Here is a 16,281-nt window from a genome sequence, read left to right on the forward strand (position 1 = left end):
TAACACGACAACATGTTAATAAATAAAATAATGATGGTAAGTACTTGAGGAAAATTTAGGTTTAATCTCAATAAAAAAGGTCAAGGTGGAATAGTTTAATCGTGAATCAAAAACAAAAATAGAAAACTTTCAAATTACCAAATTCTGATTGTGGTAGTCAAGGTATATCGCTCGATTTTGTCTTTGTTTCGCGTGAAGAACGAAAATCTGGATTATTTGCAAATTGGTAAACTGTCAAAGAACATTTCACCCCTGCCCCCGGTTTATTCTGGCACTTTCCCCGTTATCTCCCGCTAAATCCGACCACTCCGCCAAGGACGAGTCCGTCGCGAATCAAGGAAAAAATTTGCGATATGGCACAAGGAGACGACGTCAGATGACGGTGGGTGGTGACCAAGGTCAATCCAACAGGAAAACCCCAATTGACCCACATCTTCGAGCCCCCTCCTCCTCGAAAAACCGAAAAAATCGCCACCTGCAGGAGATCCGCTGCCGCCTCCGCCGCCGCGCGTCTTCTCGTTGCTGGTTCAAGGCGACGTCAATTTGCTTAAACGGTCGTCGCGAAAAAAAAAATAGAACGGAAGTGTCAGAATTCATTTGCAAAAACGTTATTTACGATGAGAGCCGACAACAAGGATACCGGGTGTGATTTACGCGATAGGCGTGGAGGGGGCTCAAATATTGCTAATAACGCCACCACAAGACGGATAAAACAAAAAGATTAAGCACTTTCCGACAGAAAGAGTTTGGCAAGCCGACACAATGTGCTCCGACACCAAATCAGAACACAGGTAGGGGATTGTTTGTTTATCGAGTGCCACCTCCGTTCACCCCTCGTTTCTCTTTTTCTTGTGCGGTGCGTGCAGCGGTACCGACGAAGAAGGTGAGACGTCGCCGACGAACAACACCCAGTACCAACCCCTGCAGACCAAGCGACCCCAGACCCGCAAGAGGTCGACGTGGAGGGGCGTCGCCGCGCAGGTGAGCTCATCACCTTTTGCTCAGTGCAGGATTTCGAGGGTGAGTTTTATTTTAGGGCTTGGTGACCGGCGCCGTGATGCTGAGCTCGGCGAGCTGCGGCATGCCTGTCGGCTACTCCGCCGTCCTCCTCCCCCAGCTGAAGCAGCCCAACGAGACCTTGCGGATAGACGACGAAATAGGCTCTTGGATAGGTGAGCGTCCCCCGAAATGCAACTATTATGTAATCAAACCAATCAATAGATCGTTAGTTTTCATCAGGGCCGAGACGGGTTCATCGGTCTCTTAACTGTCTCTGATGAACCCAACCGGACGCTCTCAAGATTCTTCTTATCGTCGCGCCCAATTTTTTTTTCCCTCCTTTCGACGTTTCCAACCGGCAGACCGCTCGGCGTCGGTCATCAACCGTACAAGAGCGGCCAATGTTAGAAAATATTATGCGAAGCAATCACCCAATTTAACTCAATATAGTAAGGTCATTCACTTCGTCGTCACCTTCAAAATACGACTCTGCTGAATTAGAGTCGCCGTAGCGAAAATAGGTCAAGATCGTTTCAGTTTTACAAATTGCGACGACCACCTACCGGTTTTGATTCGTCGTTTTGCCTCGGGCAGGAGGACTTTCGCGCGCCAACACTGCCGGAATTTATCGTCCCCGACGCCGATTTAATTGCCCCGACCGAACAGGTGAAGATGGAGCGAAATTGGGTCAAGAATGGCGTCAATCAACGCGCTGTTTACACCTCGACGGGCGTTGTTTGATTTAGTCTTGACTCGATATCTAGGTGAAAAACGCGCTCGACGAGTCGCACCAGAAGTGGCCTCGGCAAGGACGTCGCAAGATTTGCATTTCTCAAATAGCAGCCTCAGGGAATCGATTAATCACTCTTGCATAAACCTGCACTTTCCGAATAAGCCGAAAAGTCACAGGTGAGGACAGCGCCGACGACCAAACGACGAACCGGTCACAACGCGAGGCCTTGCGGTCCGCCTGTCAATTTTGTTTCCGTCGACCTTGGTCGATTGCGTCACGACATTTCACTCGAAAAAAGTGCAAAAAGACACAAGTCGCTGCTCCACATTCCCCAAGATCACAAAAAGCCGATGCGGAATTAATTACCAACACCCGAGAGACAACATTTTACACAATTTGATTTTCACTTTAGACACCGCCGACCGAGTGACTTTAATCGCGACGACTCAAAAATATTTGACTATTTTACAGCTCTCTCGCCACAGAACTTTTCGAAAAGTCCGTCACAGCCTTTTACACGCTTTTAATTCGTTCTAATTCTGCCATGATGGATTTCTAGAAGAATCTGTCGATCGTCGATTGTTTCCGCCCTTTCGACAATTTCGCAATTTGTCGCCGCAAATCCGAAAGGAACAACAACAACAACACCTACCTTTGTGCAGCGCCGTCCCCGGAAGTCTTTCCACCCAGTTTGGCGCGATCGAGACACTTTTAAATCACAAACGGCGATGATTTCGCGGACGCGATTTTTCGATTGACATTTCTGCCGCACTTTGACGTACCGACAGAGACGGCAGTGACGTCACACCTGACTTTTTAATTTCGTTTGGAACAAAACCTGCCTGCAGTTTGATAAAACGAAGTTTTTTAAGTTGGACTGTTTGTATTGCGTTGACGTTAAAGCGGCGAAAATTGGCAGAGGTCTGCGTCAGGTGTCCGCATTTTATGATTTAATGTTTTGTATACAAACACTTATTTGCGGATAAAAATACTGCATTCCGCACCCTTCAGTCGTTGATCTTGGTTTTTATCTCTTTTTAACATCACAGTTTTAGAACAATCCTCGATTGCCAATTGTTTCATCTTTTCAACTAATTTTTGGAAATTCGTTCACCTAAACTAGAACTACGTAATAATAGGACTTACCTGCCCACAGCAGAACGACGGTCGATATTGTCAAGCACTTTTTCCACAATCAAAGCACTTTTCACCACTTTTCCGATCACAACTTTTGGGGTGACATTTTTACTTTAGCAGCCACGGACACAGTGGCGCCATTGCGTCCTTCTGCAAATTTCTTGTTAAAAATGCAACGTAATGTGAAATAACGGTTTGCACAAAATCAGGTTTTGTGTCGGGAATGAATTATAATACAAATTAATAAATTGTTTTTATGGCTTAATAAAAATATTGCGGTGTTGCCACATTTACGACACGACAAGAGCAACCGGTAACTGGGAAAAAATACGAATGATATAATGAAGCAATTATCGCTCACTCTTCCAAACACTTGGATCGTTCAAAAACACATTTGTCAGAAGAGCACAATGCTCAAAATTCCCATATTGAAAAAACTTATCACGTAGGGTGCGTTCGAAACATTTGTCAAATTTTGACGTTGAAATATTGCCGGGTACGATAAAAATTATCCTTGGACGATATAAACACACAAGATCACATAGCAATCCCCTGTTCAGTTAAACTTTTCAGCTTGATTCGCTTTATGACCGCATCCGCACCTAGGTAAAAGTCACGTCGCAGCTTATCTCGTCTAGCTCGTTTTGACGTTTCGTCGTAATTCAAGCTAACATTTTTCCTCCCTCCTTTGTAGAGACCGCAGTCTTTAAGCTCCTCCATTAGCATAAATTTCAGTTATGAAGCAACCCGCAAGCAGCCCCGCGTTACACTTTACGTATCATTAATTGTAATTTTTGCCAATTAAACCAGTTCATCACGCTAACGAGGCGACCGATCGTTAGTAACGCGTAACATGCATCCATCAGCATTCGATTGAAACTCGATGAGTGTTCAATGAAACGTCATGATCCAGCTTTGATTTTTTGTCTGCAGCCAGCGTCCATTCAGCAGCCACACCGTTCGGCTCGCTTTTGAGCGGCCTCCTAATGGACCGTTGCGGTAGAAAATTAGCTTTACAGATAGCCTCGTTGCCTCTAATAGTCGGATGGATTCTCATCGGACTCGCCCCCAACCACGGCGTCCTCCTGCTGGGCCGCCTCGTCGCAGGACTATCAGCGGGACTGACAGCGGCGGCAGGACAAGTACGTGTTTTACAACACAGAGATAAATTCTATCTCAACGTTGCGTCTTGGCTTGATTCAGCGAACCACTTCAACCGCCGATTCTCTTTTACGACTATTTTACGTTACTAGGTCCTTATCGGGGAGGTTTCGGAGCCGCAATTCCGGGGCATGTTCTCGAGCGTCCCTTTCGCCAGCTACTCCTTCGGGATCCTCCTAGTCTACGCCTTAGGGTCGCTTCTCCCGTGGCGATACGTCGCAGGTCAGTAACCGCGCTTTTGTGACGATCGAAGTTAAGCTCTGCCTTCAGGTCTGAGCACGATATTGCCGATCCTGTCCATCACGATCTTCTTTTGTCTGCCGGAGAGTCCTGTCTGGCTGGCGCGGAACGGCAAACCCGAGAGAGCTCGTGAAGCGCTGTTGTGGCTGCGCGGAGGCAACGCCCTCCAGGTGAGTGCGTCGTAAATTGAAAAGGGGAATCTCTAGGTGGGTGGAATTGTAGGCCCGGCACGAGACCGAACACCTCACCGAGAGGGTCGACCTGGAGAAGAAGCACGCCAAGACGTTGACCTCCAACAGACAGATCTTCTTCAGGCCCGAGGTGATCAAACCCTTCATCATCATCAACCTCTTCAACTTGATGCAGATCCTGTCCGGCACCTACATCATCGTGTTCTACGCCGTCGACATCCTCGGGCAGATCAACGGCCACTCCGTCGACCACTTCATGGCGGCGGTACTGACCGCCGCCGTCCGCTTCGCCTTTTCTCTAGTTGCGAGCCTCCTCCTGGTGATGATCGGGCGGCGAGCTCTGGCGATGACGTCCGGACTCGGCACGACGATCTCCGCGCTCTGCTTGGGCACCTACCTCTACCCCCGAGACAACTGCGTCTCGGTCAACTCCGGCGGCTACTTTGCCGCCCTCTGTGTGCTAATCTACGTAGCTACGAACACTGTCGGGTTCATGATCCTGCCCGGAGTGATGCTCGGCGAGCTTTTCCCCGCCAAAATCCGGGGCCTCGCGGGCGGTCTCACATTCATGATATTCAATTTTGCTTTGTTCGCCGTCGCCAAAGCTTTCCCCTTTGTGAAGAACTCGGTCGGGGTCCACGGGGTTTTCTGGATTTTCGGCGGATCATCCCTCGTCGCGAGTCTCTTTCTCTACTTGATGCTCCCGGAGACCAAGGGCAAGACGCTCAGCCAGATCGAGGACTACTTCCAGCAAGACAACGTCACGTGGGTCGCCAGGAAGAGGGGAGAGCCGGAAAAGACTGAAGACGTGTGAATGCGCACCGATTTATTGTAGCTTAGAATAAAGATATTTATTTTTGTGGGCGTTTTTCTTTTACAATTATTTGTACACTTCCTAAACCAAAAAACTAGTCATCGCGTTCCTAGTGGTGTAGTGTGGGTTGCGGAAGGACTTTCCGGAGTCCTCAATTTTTTCAACTACAGGAAAAATTGAGTTTATAATAAATTTTACTTAAGTTTCAGCTTCTTTTATTTTAACACTGTAACATAAACATTACATTGGAAAAGAAATCGTTTCATTTATGTCTAAATTATATTAAATAAACACAAACATTCAAAAACATATTGCATTATTTATATCTGTGTTGGAGACAAAGTGGTATTTTAAGCAAAATAGCTCAGGTTTTAGGGATCATAAAATTTAATCATATTTTTCATCATTTTCTTTTCAACTGCCCAAATAAAACAAAGTGATATTTTTATACCTCAGTTTTTTAAGTCTTATATAAAATCTGACGAAATCAGTTCAGAGTCGAAGCCAAAATAGCCATGTTTTAATTTTTTTTTATTATACCTGAATCATAATGTCTGCTTTTCTACTCCCATGTTTAAAATGCCGTTTATTGCGTGTTTTCATGACGCTAAGTGATCTTTTAAATACACCTTGACAAGCTGTCACGAGGTGAAGTTAGCAACGGGCCTTTCAGTCAGCTGCAGGTATAATCGTGTCAAAATTAAATTACTCCCTAGAATTCGAACTTTTAGGGATATAACGTTTTTCATGTTGTGTAACTAGAATTTTCAAAAGTAATTTTGAATGCCAAAGGTTGGTTACAATGAATTGAGAGATTGTGCAACTAAATATGCCGCCAGAAACGAAAATTGATTGTGAAACGAAAAAACAACTATCATTTAGCCAGAAATAGAGCCATATTACAAGGAATTCGCTGCCTTACGGTTACGATATCTTTTGTTTGTCACCAGAAACCACATAGCCTCCAACCTAACCAAATTCATGGTAACCTATTAACGAATATCCCTAAATCCTAGGGAGTAATTTATTTTTGACACGATTATATTTTAATCGCAAAAATCATGTGACACTCAAAATCAACAAGTTAGTTGTCACTTGTCAATTGACGTTTATCACTTTATCAGTTTCGAATTTAATGTTTAAAGTAACGTTTAATAAAGAATTTATTTGTTTTATTTATTTGGTCGTAGAAAAAATACAGGGTGATTTACGAGGAATAATGAGCCCGACGGAATAGAAAATGCAACCCGCAGTTCATCAGGAGAAAAACCCGGACATTTACCGCTTCGATGTCCGGTTTTTTGTTGCAATGTATTGTGGGTTGCATTTTCTATTCCGTCGGGCTCATTATTCCTCGTAAATCAGCCTGTATAGTATGCAACTTCCCTAAACACTCGTTTATTAAACACGAGCTCTGCTCGTGCCTAAAGTGCCGTTTATAAATCTTGTTGCATAATATACTATTACTTGATTCTCAAAAAACATCCCCTTTCATAATTTTACTATTTAGATGTTAGTTATCAAGACAAAACATTGGAACTGCACCAAATAAAGTCGCAATGCGAAAATATGAATATTATGAAAATACTGAGAAAGGACATTTAAATTTACCGCTTTTGCGATGTGCATGTTCTATTGGGCATGTCCAGAAACGCACAAAACTTTATTCAAACATGTGGAAATTCTTTAATATGGACGGGAAGCACAAGAAATAATGAAGATGAATCAATTTTTTTTCAATAATAGAGGTTTAACATTTATACCTTTACTTACAATGTCTACACGTCTACTTTTCTTCAGCACATTTTGGTGTGCAGTGTCCGCCAATAGGACAAGAGGACGGCGACGACAAAGAATTAATTTTACCGTTTAAAAGAATACTACCTATTTTATTCAAAATAGACAGTGTAGGTGTTATGGGCGGGTCAGGGTGCATTTTCCTTGTGAGTGGCAGTTTGAAAGGTGGAAGTGATCTACCTAAAGGTCAGCATTTAGAAACACTAGTAAGGTACCTTATTATTATAAGATTGCAACCAGCGAACACAATAATTCTTCACAAAGAATGATAAACAATATTCCAAAGAAAATACTAATTTCCTACGCAATCGCTTTGAACTGCCTAAAGTTGTTTTTTGAGCTAGTTGCACAACCAGCTGTTACAAGATTTCCAGCCATTAACAGTAAATAAACATTTAAAATACCATGTCTGAGGAAAGACCTAAGATGTGTGATCGCGCACTGACTTCTTGTATTTTTAATAAATATACAGGGTGATTCACGAGCCTAACAAAATTTGTGATGCAACCAACAATACATGTCCCCATGAACTGCACGATTCCACACGATTTTGATTAAATTTGACAAATGTAATTGGCTATCTTTTATAAAATTAAAATAGATTTTTTTAAATCACATAATTGGTGCAACTGCAAATGTAATGCTAGGCTCATTATTACGCTACAAAACCTTTGCAGCTAGCGCAACAACGACCGGATGTGATTTAGCGACTCTAAAAAAAATGGAAAAAACTGGAAATGACAATGAAAAACTGCCTAAAACCAAAAAACTAGCTATCGCGTCCCTCGTGGGTTGCGGAAGGACTTTCCGGCGTACTTGACCCTTTCCGGCGTACTTGACCGCCGCCCCCAGCTTCTCCTCGATACGCAAGGATCTGGTTGAATTTGGCCAAGCGCTCGGAGCTGCAAGGGGCTGCCGTCTTTATCTGTCTGGTAGAGAACCCCACGACTAGATCCGCGATAAAAATGTCTTCCGTTTCGCCGGATCTGTGCGAGACCATGATCACCTAACCCTTGTCTTTGGCCATTAATCGACTCGGAGCCGATCTGGTTGACCTTCAGCAGAAGACAGTCTGGTCTGGATCCGCTTGGGGTTGGTGTACCCTTTGTACTTCTCCCCCGTGATCCACTTGATCTTGTCTGACTTGGGATTTTTAAAATCAATATCGCATTTGCGGTGCTTGTGGAACTCGGAGGCGGCGACGTCCATGCCGATGTCGATGCGGCCCGTGTAACCTCCTCGGATTTGTGGAGGTTGGGGGGCGAAGTCGCCCACGGTGGTGGCGTCCAGTCCGAACTTCTTCGTGGTGGTATACTTCCGTGCCCATCTTCATAGCCTCGGTGGCCCCGGTCGAGGATCAGGAACTCCTGCATCGCCAGCTTGTTGCCCGAGGTCGTTGATCACCTTGAAGGCGGACACCAGCAGGATGATGTCGACATAATCGGATCGAACCATCGCAGAATCGAATCATCTGTGCTGCCCCCTGAGGGCACTGCGCCCCGGAACAGCCCTAAAAATGTGATCAGGTCGACCTCCACGGTGGGGTTGCCGCGGCAATCGAAAATCTGCCGGGGCTGAATACACTTGATGGGCATCTTGCTTACCAACGAGCAGAACGCACGCTGCAACAGGCGATATTACGTAAAATTTCGCGACATGTCCAACAGATGTAATTCAACTCTCACAAAAAAATTATTATTACTCAATCAACTTTACACAATTCTCTTAAGGGTCATTAGGACGCATTTTATCACTAAATATTTCAGTTCATAATACCACTAAAGGCATAACAAATGACTTTTGAAAAATCACCAAAATTCTGCACAATCACGCCAATGACACAGCTACTAAAATTTAAGTTAAAGCGTGACAATTTTTTTTTGTGCTATCTACTTACGTAATTTTGATTGATTTCGGAACGATATGAATTTCTTGCCACCTTCAAGCCGGTACACAACAAAAGTGTCAAATTTTGACCTTTCAACTCAACAAATGACAAGGTTAGAGGAAGGTCAACATAAAGCGCTCCAGATACAGGTCTCTGCAATGCACCGGAGGCCGTAAAATGCACCTGATAAGACAAATAGGCCTCATAAATTTGATAAAGCTAATTGAACTGTAAATCAGTGCACCGATATTGTTGTTGCGTCAAATCGCAAAATATTACAGGAAACGATCAATGTTTAGAGCTGGGGGCGACAGAGGGCGCTGCCTGCTCTACTTGCTCGAATTTTACTTCCCGCAGAAATAATTCCACAAAACCCCTCAAAGATGATAAATATTGCGGATGAATGAAAAATTATAGAATGGTAAATATTTTTGTAATAAATTGAGTCAAATCCGTGACCCCGTCCAGGTTCACGAAAATTTCTAGTGTACCGTGCTTGTCATTCTTGTCATTACAATTTCCAAGAATCCCGTCCAAATTTTCTGTTCAGCAGCACAACAACGTTGCGATAATTAAAAACAACCTAATTCCGCTTCGTAAACACTCTTGTTATGAATGGGAAAAATTGTGCAACAGTTGTATTACAATGTGGAAAAGAAGTACGTCAACGGAGGAATGATTTATTGCCGTGGATGATAAGTTGTAATGAGAACCAGCTGTATTGTATCACTATCGAATAATTTATTGGAATTTTTAGCTTTGTCATTAATCAATACGTTATGAATTGGATGAAATCGATTGCATCTGAAGACGATACTGGAATACAATGCACAAAAGCAATAAATTATGATAATTCCATTATTTACTGCAGCGATTGTGGGACAGATTTAATTGTTTGTGCGACGCGATAGGCTCTCGAAGACTCGAAGAAACGCCCCAATTGAGACTTTTTTATTTGCAACAGACCATTCAAGTTGGCTATGCACAACCGTCATCCTGAAAGATTTGCACGGAGCGCACTTCAAACTGCACAATTAATCGTTAATTCTTCAAATTCACAGTCGATTCACGTTAAAAATGAGTAGGTACGCTTTGTCAGAGTACATTTGACAAATGACAGATTAGTTGTCAAAGTTGTGTCAAGTGTCATCGAAGAGAAGATTCTAGAAGGGGAAGAATGACGAAAGGTGCTTCATTAAACATGGATTGAGTGGGATATTTTTACTTTGGTTTCAGGGTATTTTCAGTCAATCGATGGTTTAATATTAACCGGGTGTGATTAACCTCCGAGAGCAAGCAAGTGGTGGGGGTAAAAATGCAGAATTGAATGTTTGAGGGAAAAGTGCAGTAAAAGTCCTCCGGGTATTGATAAAAAATCGAGCGGACCCATTTAGCATGTTGGGCAATTCCCCTGATCGGCAATTTATCAAATGTCAATGTTAATTGGTCCCCGAAAGGTCCTGTTCGTGTTTACGACTGTAAACCGGCGACTTAGACGGACCAACCCGCATCGCAGAAACATAATTTTATCGCAAAAAAGCCGATTTGTTTTCCAAGAGAATAGTCCGTCAAGGAAATCAGGAAGCGAAGAACTAGTTTAGCTATTATTCCGCGCGGGTCAACGCACCTGGTGACGCGATTCGCCAAAAAAATCGCACCATTTCCAGAGAAAAAACGGACTAATTAAAAATTTCCGCGGTCCCATCGGCGCAAAAGATTGACCCAGTAATTATCCCGGTTCCCCGAAACGAGCCTCGACATCTGTCGGTCGGCCACTCCATTATTTTCGGGTGAATCACCGATGGAGATTGCGAAATTACAAGATTCGCGATGGTTGTCAGAACAAGCGGGCCCGGATCGAGGTGGGATGATTACGTTCGCGGAACAGCGGTCAGGTGTTGTTAAATTCCCATCAGGCGCGGCTATTATTTCATTAAGAGCCGCTCACGGGGGCGGCCCTCGACCTGCTTGATACACAAACCGCCACCGGACTGACGCCCCCAACGAAATATCGTCATCTGGAAAAAAATCACATTGACTTGAAGCAAACTGTTACATTTTTATTTCCAGCTAGCAGATTTTCTTTTATTGCGACTGAGCTCCCTGAAGATGATAAGAATTTTGGCGACCTCTCGTCCTCGTGGTTCATTCAACACAAATTGTTTATCTATGATGCTACATGCGTGGACATTGATATAGCTCGTCGATAAAAGGAACGAAAACGTAAAAAGTAGTATCTGTGTGTATTTTTTTCCGTTGTAAAGTATACACAGTGGTTCATTGTTTATTCCGTTGCCGAAACCCGTAATTACGCGCGGAGCGTTTCCCTCAAGGTTCGCACTTTTTCCTGGGACTGTGTAATTTATTTGCCATTACAGTCGCGTAAACTTCAACCGCCGTTGCAATTAACACGTTCTCTTAGCTGTGGTCAGAGATGAAATATGTCGGCTAATGTGGGTAATAAGTGAAGGGGCACGATTTCCTAGAGCCGGTCGCAAATTGGCGCGCTGAAAGTCGTCTCTGGTTGGGGGGCGACGGCGGCGCCTTTTCAGGCGCGACCGAAATCAGTCTCGAGGGGCGGCGCAGTAAATAACGAGCCGAAACTTGCGATTTTTACAACCGTTTTATGATGGCGTGATAAGAAAAATCCGCTGCAACTCCCAACTAAAATCAACTTTTCAATTTAATAGTTGGCGTAACACTGTTAAAAAAGCCGTAACTCGGGTTTATGAGGCATTGATGGGCCTGCAATTGGCCGTAGGTATGCGTGCTCATGCTTTTACGACTCAACCCCCGTCAAGTGGCGGGACGAAAACGAATCGTTGCTATGCCGGAGAGGTGATTTATTTGAGGAGAGATCAAGCCAGACCCACCACCTAGATACAACAGTTCTTTCGCCGATCGAGGGAATTCATGAATTCGATTGCGGCTTCGTTTGCAAACTTGGAACACTTACCGTTACATTTTTTCCAGCTTTGGTCGTTGTTCGATAACAATAGATGAGCAAACATTTTTTTCAAAAGCGAAACATTTTGGTCGCCAAGATTTTTACATTTTTCACGAGGTGCCAGGTCAGGAAAAAATGAGGTTTTTTGGGCAGTATGAGATAAAGCGTTATCACGAAGCAAAAACAGAGGATACGATTTAGGAAAAGTTTTTATGTGCTGAGGAAAAAGGAAACTCCGTTTAGAACTGAACAAAAAAGTGAATTTATGTAAGGTGTATCATTATGAAGAGAAATGGGGAAAGGATTTATTTTCAAGAACATGACTGTATAAGCAACAGTGAAGAGTTCTTTTAAGAAGAAAGTAAATACAAATTGAGTTGTTTTTGCTGTGTACGATGGAAATATCAGAGATAGTGAGCCACTTTCAACAAATGAATCTTCTTTTCAGTACAATGTTGCTATCTGCGGAAGAGAATATGTTTGACGATTCTGGTAAAGTAGAACGCACCTTCAAGATCATACAAAAATTATTGATAGATTAAAATCATCAAATGGTCATACCAAGATCAGATCTTGGTCCTATTGAATATTTGTGGGACGTAGTCGATGATGAAATTCGAGAGATTCTTTGAGATGATTAAAATGTATGAAATTCCATTTACAAGAGACGAAAACGTGAAGGTTCTAACACAAAAGATTTTTTTTTTGATACATTAAAATGATCAAGTGACCAAGACCCAGCCCGGATCTTGGTCCTTTTGTTAACTTGTAGTACAATTGCGGTCACGGAATTATGGCCGTCACTTTTATGTCAATTAAAAAAAAATGGATGTAGTCCATGCTTTATTGTCATTACGATTGACTTTTATGCAAGTCAAAATGACAAGTCTTGTTATAGCAGAAAGTGAGGTTACGAAACACAAGAGCCGCTTTACATTTCATCTCAATGGAATGACAAGTAACGGCCAAAATTCCGCGGCCGAAACTGTACATGGTCGATATAAAATTCGAGAGATGTAGTCAAAAAATTTAGAATTGACGGATTCTTAGAAATGATTTGAAAATGTGTGAAAAATTATCTCTTTGAGAAAACACAAAATTGGTGAAATTAGTTTTTCCGGGAAAAAAAGGTATCGGGTATTCATTTAAATTCCTCCTCAAAGTTGGCGTTTGAAGAGTCGATTGTGAACGCGCCACTCGTTAGTCTGCAAATCTTTTTGGGACCGAGTTGGCTATGATTTTTTCTTTTCATGTTGGACCAACTGATTCAGTGATGCAACAGATGCAACTTTTTTTTTCTGTCAGTGTCTCTTCGACATTTTGTTGTCACTGCATTGCATTGCCAGATTTATTATTTTAATATTCGTAATAAATTAAATGATTTATTAAGTGTGTAAAAATAATTTTATTGTTTTCAACTGTCATAAATTCTCATTTTTCTCCTTTGTAAACTGCCTCTTAACTGCCCTAAAGCAAAATGAGCAGATAACGAACCGTTGCTCTAGACAACACATTCAACGTCACATTTGTGACAGGTCTTGAAAAATTTGTCAAAACTGTCAAAAGCAAATGTGAAACCATTTTTAAAAGATTTGGAAGCTTCAGGGACGTCGTTTCAAACAATAAAATGTTGTATGCAACTCGTTTCTGGGTAAATTGGGCTTTTCTAATTGCCCTCAAGGCCTTAAAACACGAGCGTAGCGAGGGTTTTAATCTTGTCCCTCGGGCAATTAGAAAAGCCCAATTTATACAGAAACTCGTTGCATAAATAACTATGTATTAATTTCCGTCAAAGGAAAAGTCAAAATTGCCAAAATAATTGTGTTACGACAAAAAATTTCCATTAAACGATGCTACTTCCAATTTAAAAAGGACAGACCAGATTTAAGAGATCCGGCAACAATGAACCTATTCACAAAATATAACCTTAAACTGAAAACAATCTAACCTAACACAAAAAGTGTCAATTTCCTTTAGGGTAGTTAGTTATCACCGAGGTACTGCCAACAAAAACACTAGATGGTCATAGCCAACTCGGTCCCAAAAAGATCGTGAATAAAAACACAAACAACGCAAAAAGTGAGGTTAGATTGAAACACTGACGTCAATTTAAGAATGTAGTTTCTTGTAGTAGATTTCTGGGAAGTCTCCGTAAATAAGCGACCAAACGTATTTACAATTTTCAGAAAAGCGATTAACGAATTAATCTTCCTGATAAAAACAATGTTGAATACAACGTCCACTAGGCTATAACATCGGGTGTGCGTCAGAGGTCAAACTTGAAGCCTCTGCTGTCGTAAATGCTTGCGAAAGGTGTTTACCAACGACGTAAATTTTTTGTTCCATCACCTAAAAACCGCCAAGAACTACAAAATAACATTCATTTAACAGTCAGCTCGTGCAAAAACAACCATCTTACCTGTTCAGTGCCACCCACAAGCTGCCAACCTAACTTCAACTTATTAATGTGTCAAAAAGGGAAATGAACTTGATTTGTCTCAAATTTAAGATAGCAGTCGCTTGGGGTCAGATCAGGGCTGTAAAGTGGATGATTTTGGAAGGCCGCGAAATGATTCTTTAACGCACCGAGAGAAAAATTGTACCTGGGCCGAGATAGACAATCTCGAGGATGTTAAAGGGTTTCGCGGAAATGACATAAACAAAACAATTCATTTCGTAAATAATAGTAAAAATGTCGGAAGAGAATTCCACCAATTGTCGTTAAAAGCAACGGCCGCGAAATTGGATTTCGCGGTCACTTTTAGGTACGCGAAGTGCTCGTTTCGCGTAGGGTTGCCCAAAAAATCGTGGAGGACTATTTTTAGTGTGTTTCGTGTTTCATCCCATAGAATATCTTTTGATCGGGTGAAGAATCACAGATTCATCCTCAGTTACCCGGATGTAAGAACATTTTTTTTCACAAAAATCTTACTGGCTATTCTTGTTAACTGTCAAAAGAACTTTCACCTTGTGCTGAACTTGTTTACAACAAGATGTTGGTAATAGTGTTCTGTTTGACGTCATATTGTTTATTCTTTTTTCTTCAGAAGATGATATTTTTCCGTCACCATCTTCCACGGTATTTTCTTGACAAAATTTGTCTTGCATAGGTTTTCTTCTTTGTAAAATAAAAACAAACGCGCAACTTGTGACAGGTTTATTTGTTTTTTTTTTCTTGTTGGCAGAGTTTTGGTACTTCAGGGCAAGGAATGAAGGAGTCGGCTTGCAGCGGGCATCACGGTTAAACCCCGCAAGCAAAGGCGAGTGCGAGCCGGCAGAGTCTTCGACTCTTGGGGTGTTGGAAATCAGAGCGTACCGTGCGGTGGTACCGCCACGAATTGGTCCTGCGAGGAGCGGCCGGGCTGGCGATTCGGAGCACGTGTGCATGCCTTTTAATCGTTTCCCATTAGCGGTAATTATATAGAGACATTCCACAGCGCTGGGTCGTGTCATATTAATATTCTAAATGGACCGATTCCGGCGAACAAAGGTGACAGGATCATGGGAATGGACAGTTTAATTGATGTTGCATCACGTACCGCGTGGTTGGAATTAGCCGCTGCAGACTGCTCGGTGCCAGTACCACTTCTCATCGAACGTCATCGAATTACAGCGAACTCGATCGCTGCCAGCACACACCACATCCACGTTTTTTCTTCTTTTCGCAGCGGTCGAGGTGTCGCTTTCGCCGGAAAAAATCGCACCGAAGCGCAGGTGTGCACGAAATTTCAGACGCAGAAAGAAATCCGGGGCGCGACCCCATCCGCATAAACCTCGTCTTGGTTTGAAACTTCTGTTGCTGCAAACGAGAGTGCAGGGACTGGACCCTTGAGGAGCTCCAATCGTCCCTCACTTTTCACTTGTTTTCGGCCGGGTCATTTATGACCCGAACAAAAAAATGATGATTTTTTAAATTTAAGGATCGTCATAAATTTTGCTTTCAAAGAAAACAGGTATGGCGCTTTATCACTGGTCGTAAAAAATCAGTTGTCGGGTTTCTACAATAGATGGAGTTGCCAAAATTTATGACGTTCGTAAATTATAAAAATTATTGAATATTAAACATTTCAAGAGTACCGGCGAGACTAAAAAAAAACAACAAATTAATGATGTTTCAGTTTTGCTAACGAGCGTTCAAAAAATGTGTGGTCACGTGGCTCGCTCCTTGCTTTTGTTTCCGTTAACGTAGTCAAATTGTAGATATTCAGATTCATTATGCAACGAATAAGAGGTGATGTAAATATTTTTTTTTTATAAAAAACTTGTTTTTAGAACCAACCACCAAGTTTAAATCAAAAATTTGAAATGTAAAAGTTTATCAAGTAGAAATATTATAAAAACAAAAAAAAAACGCTTCCAGAAATATTCGATGAG

General features: G+C 42.4%; 1 protein-coding gene, 1 long non-coding RNA gene and 1 pseudogene across 2 annotated transcripts; 2 read left to right on the top strand and 1 right to left on the bottom strand.

Annotated features, from left to right (window-relative positions):
- The first annotated feature begins 345 nt into the window (after window positions 1–345).
- On the top strand, window positions 346–5,320 carry pippin. The gene is made up of 7 exons (XM_069041241.1): window positions 346–791; window positions 867–981; window positions 1,037–1,172; window positions 3,803–4,011; window positions 4,123–4,252; window positions 4,301–4,440; window positions 4,493–5,320. Exons 1-7 carry the CDS (start codon window positions 763–765, stop codon window positions 5,273–5,275), a joined length of 1,542 nt encoding a protein of 513 aa, XP_068897342.1. The 5' UTR covers window positions 346–762; the 3' UTR covers window positions 5,276–5,320.
- Window positions 5,321–7,024: 1,704 nt separating this feature from the next.
- Window positions 7,025–9,199, bottom strand: LOC138125766 (enolase-like; annotated as a pseudogene).
- Window positions 9,200–9,434: 235 nt separating this feature from the next.
- On the top strand, window positions 9,435–13,958 carry LOC138126896 (uncharacterized). Its single transcript, XR_011157998.1, has 3 exons — window positions 9,435–9,662; window positions 9,718–10,147; window positions 10,197–13,958. It is a non-coding gene; the product is annotated as an uncharacterized lncRNA (long non-coding RNA).
- The last annotated feature ends 2,323 nt before the right edge of the window (window positions 13,959–16,281 follow it).

This window comes from Tenebrio molitor, chromosome 3, assembly GCF_963966145.1.
Source record: "Tenebrio molitor chromosome 3, icTenMoli1.1, whole genome shotgun sequence".
Lineage (NCBI taxonomy): Eukaryota > Metazoa > Arthropoda > Insecta > Coleoptera > Tenebrionidae > Tenebrio > Tenebrio molitor.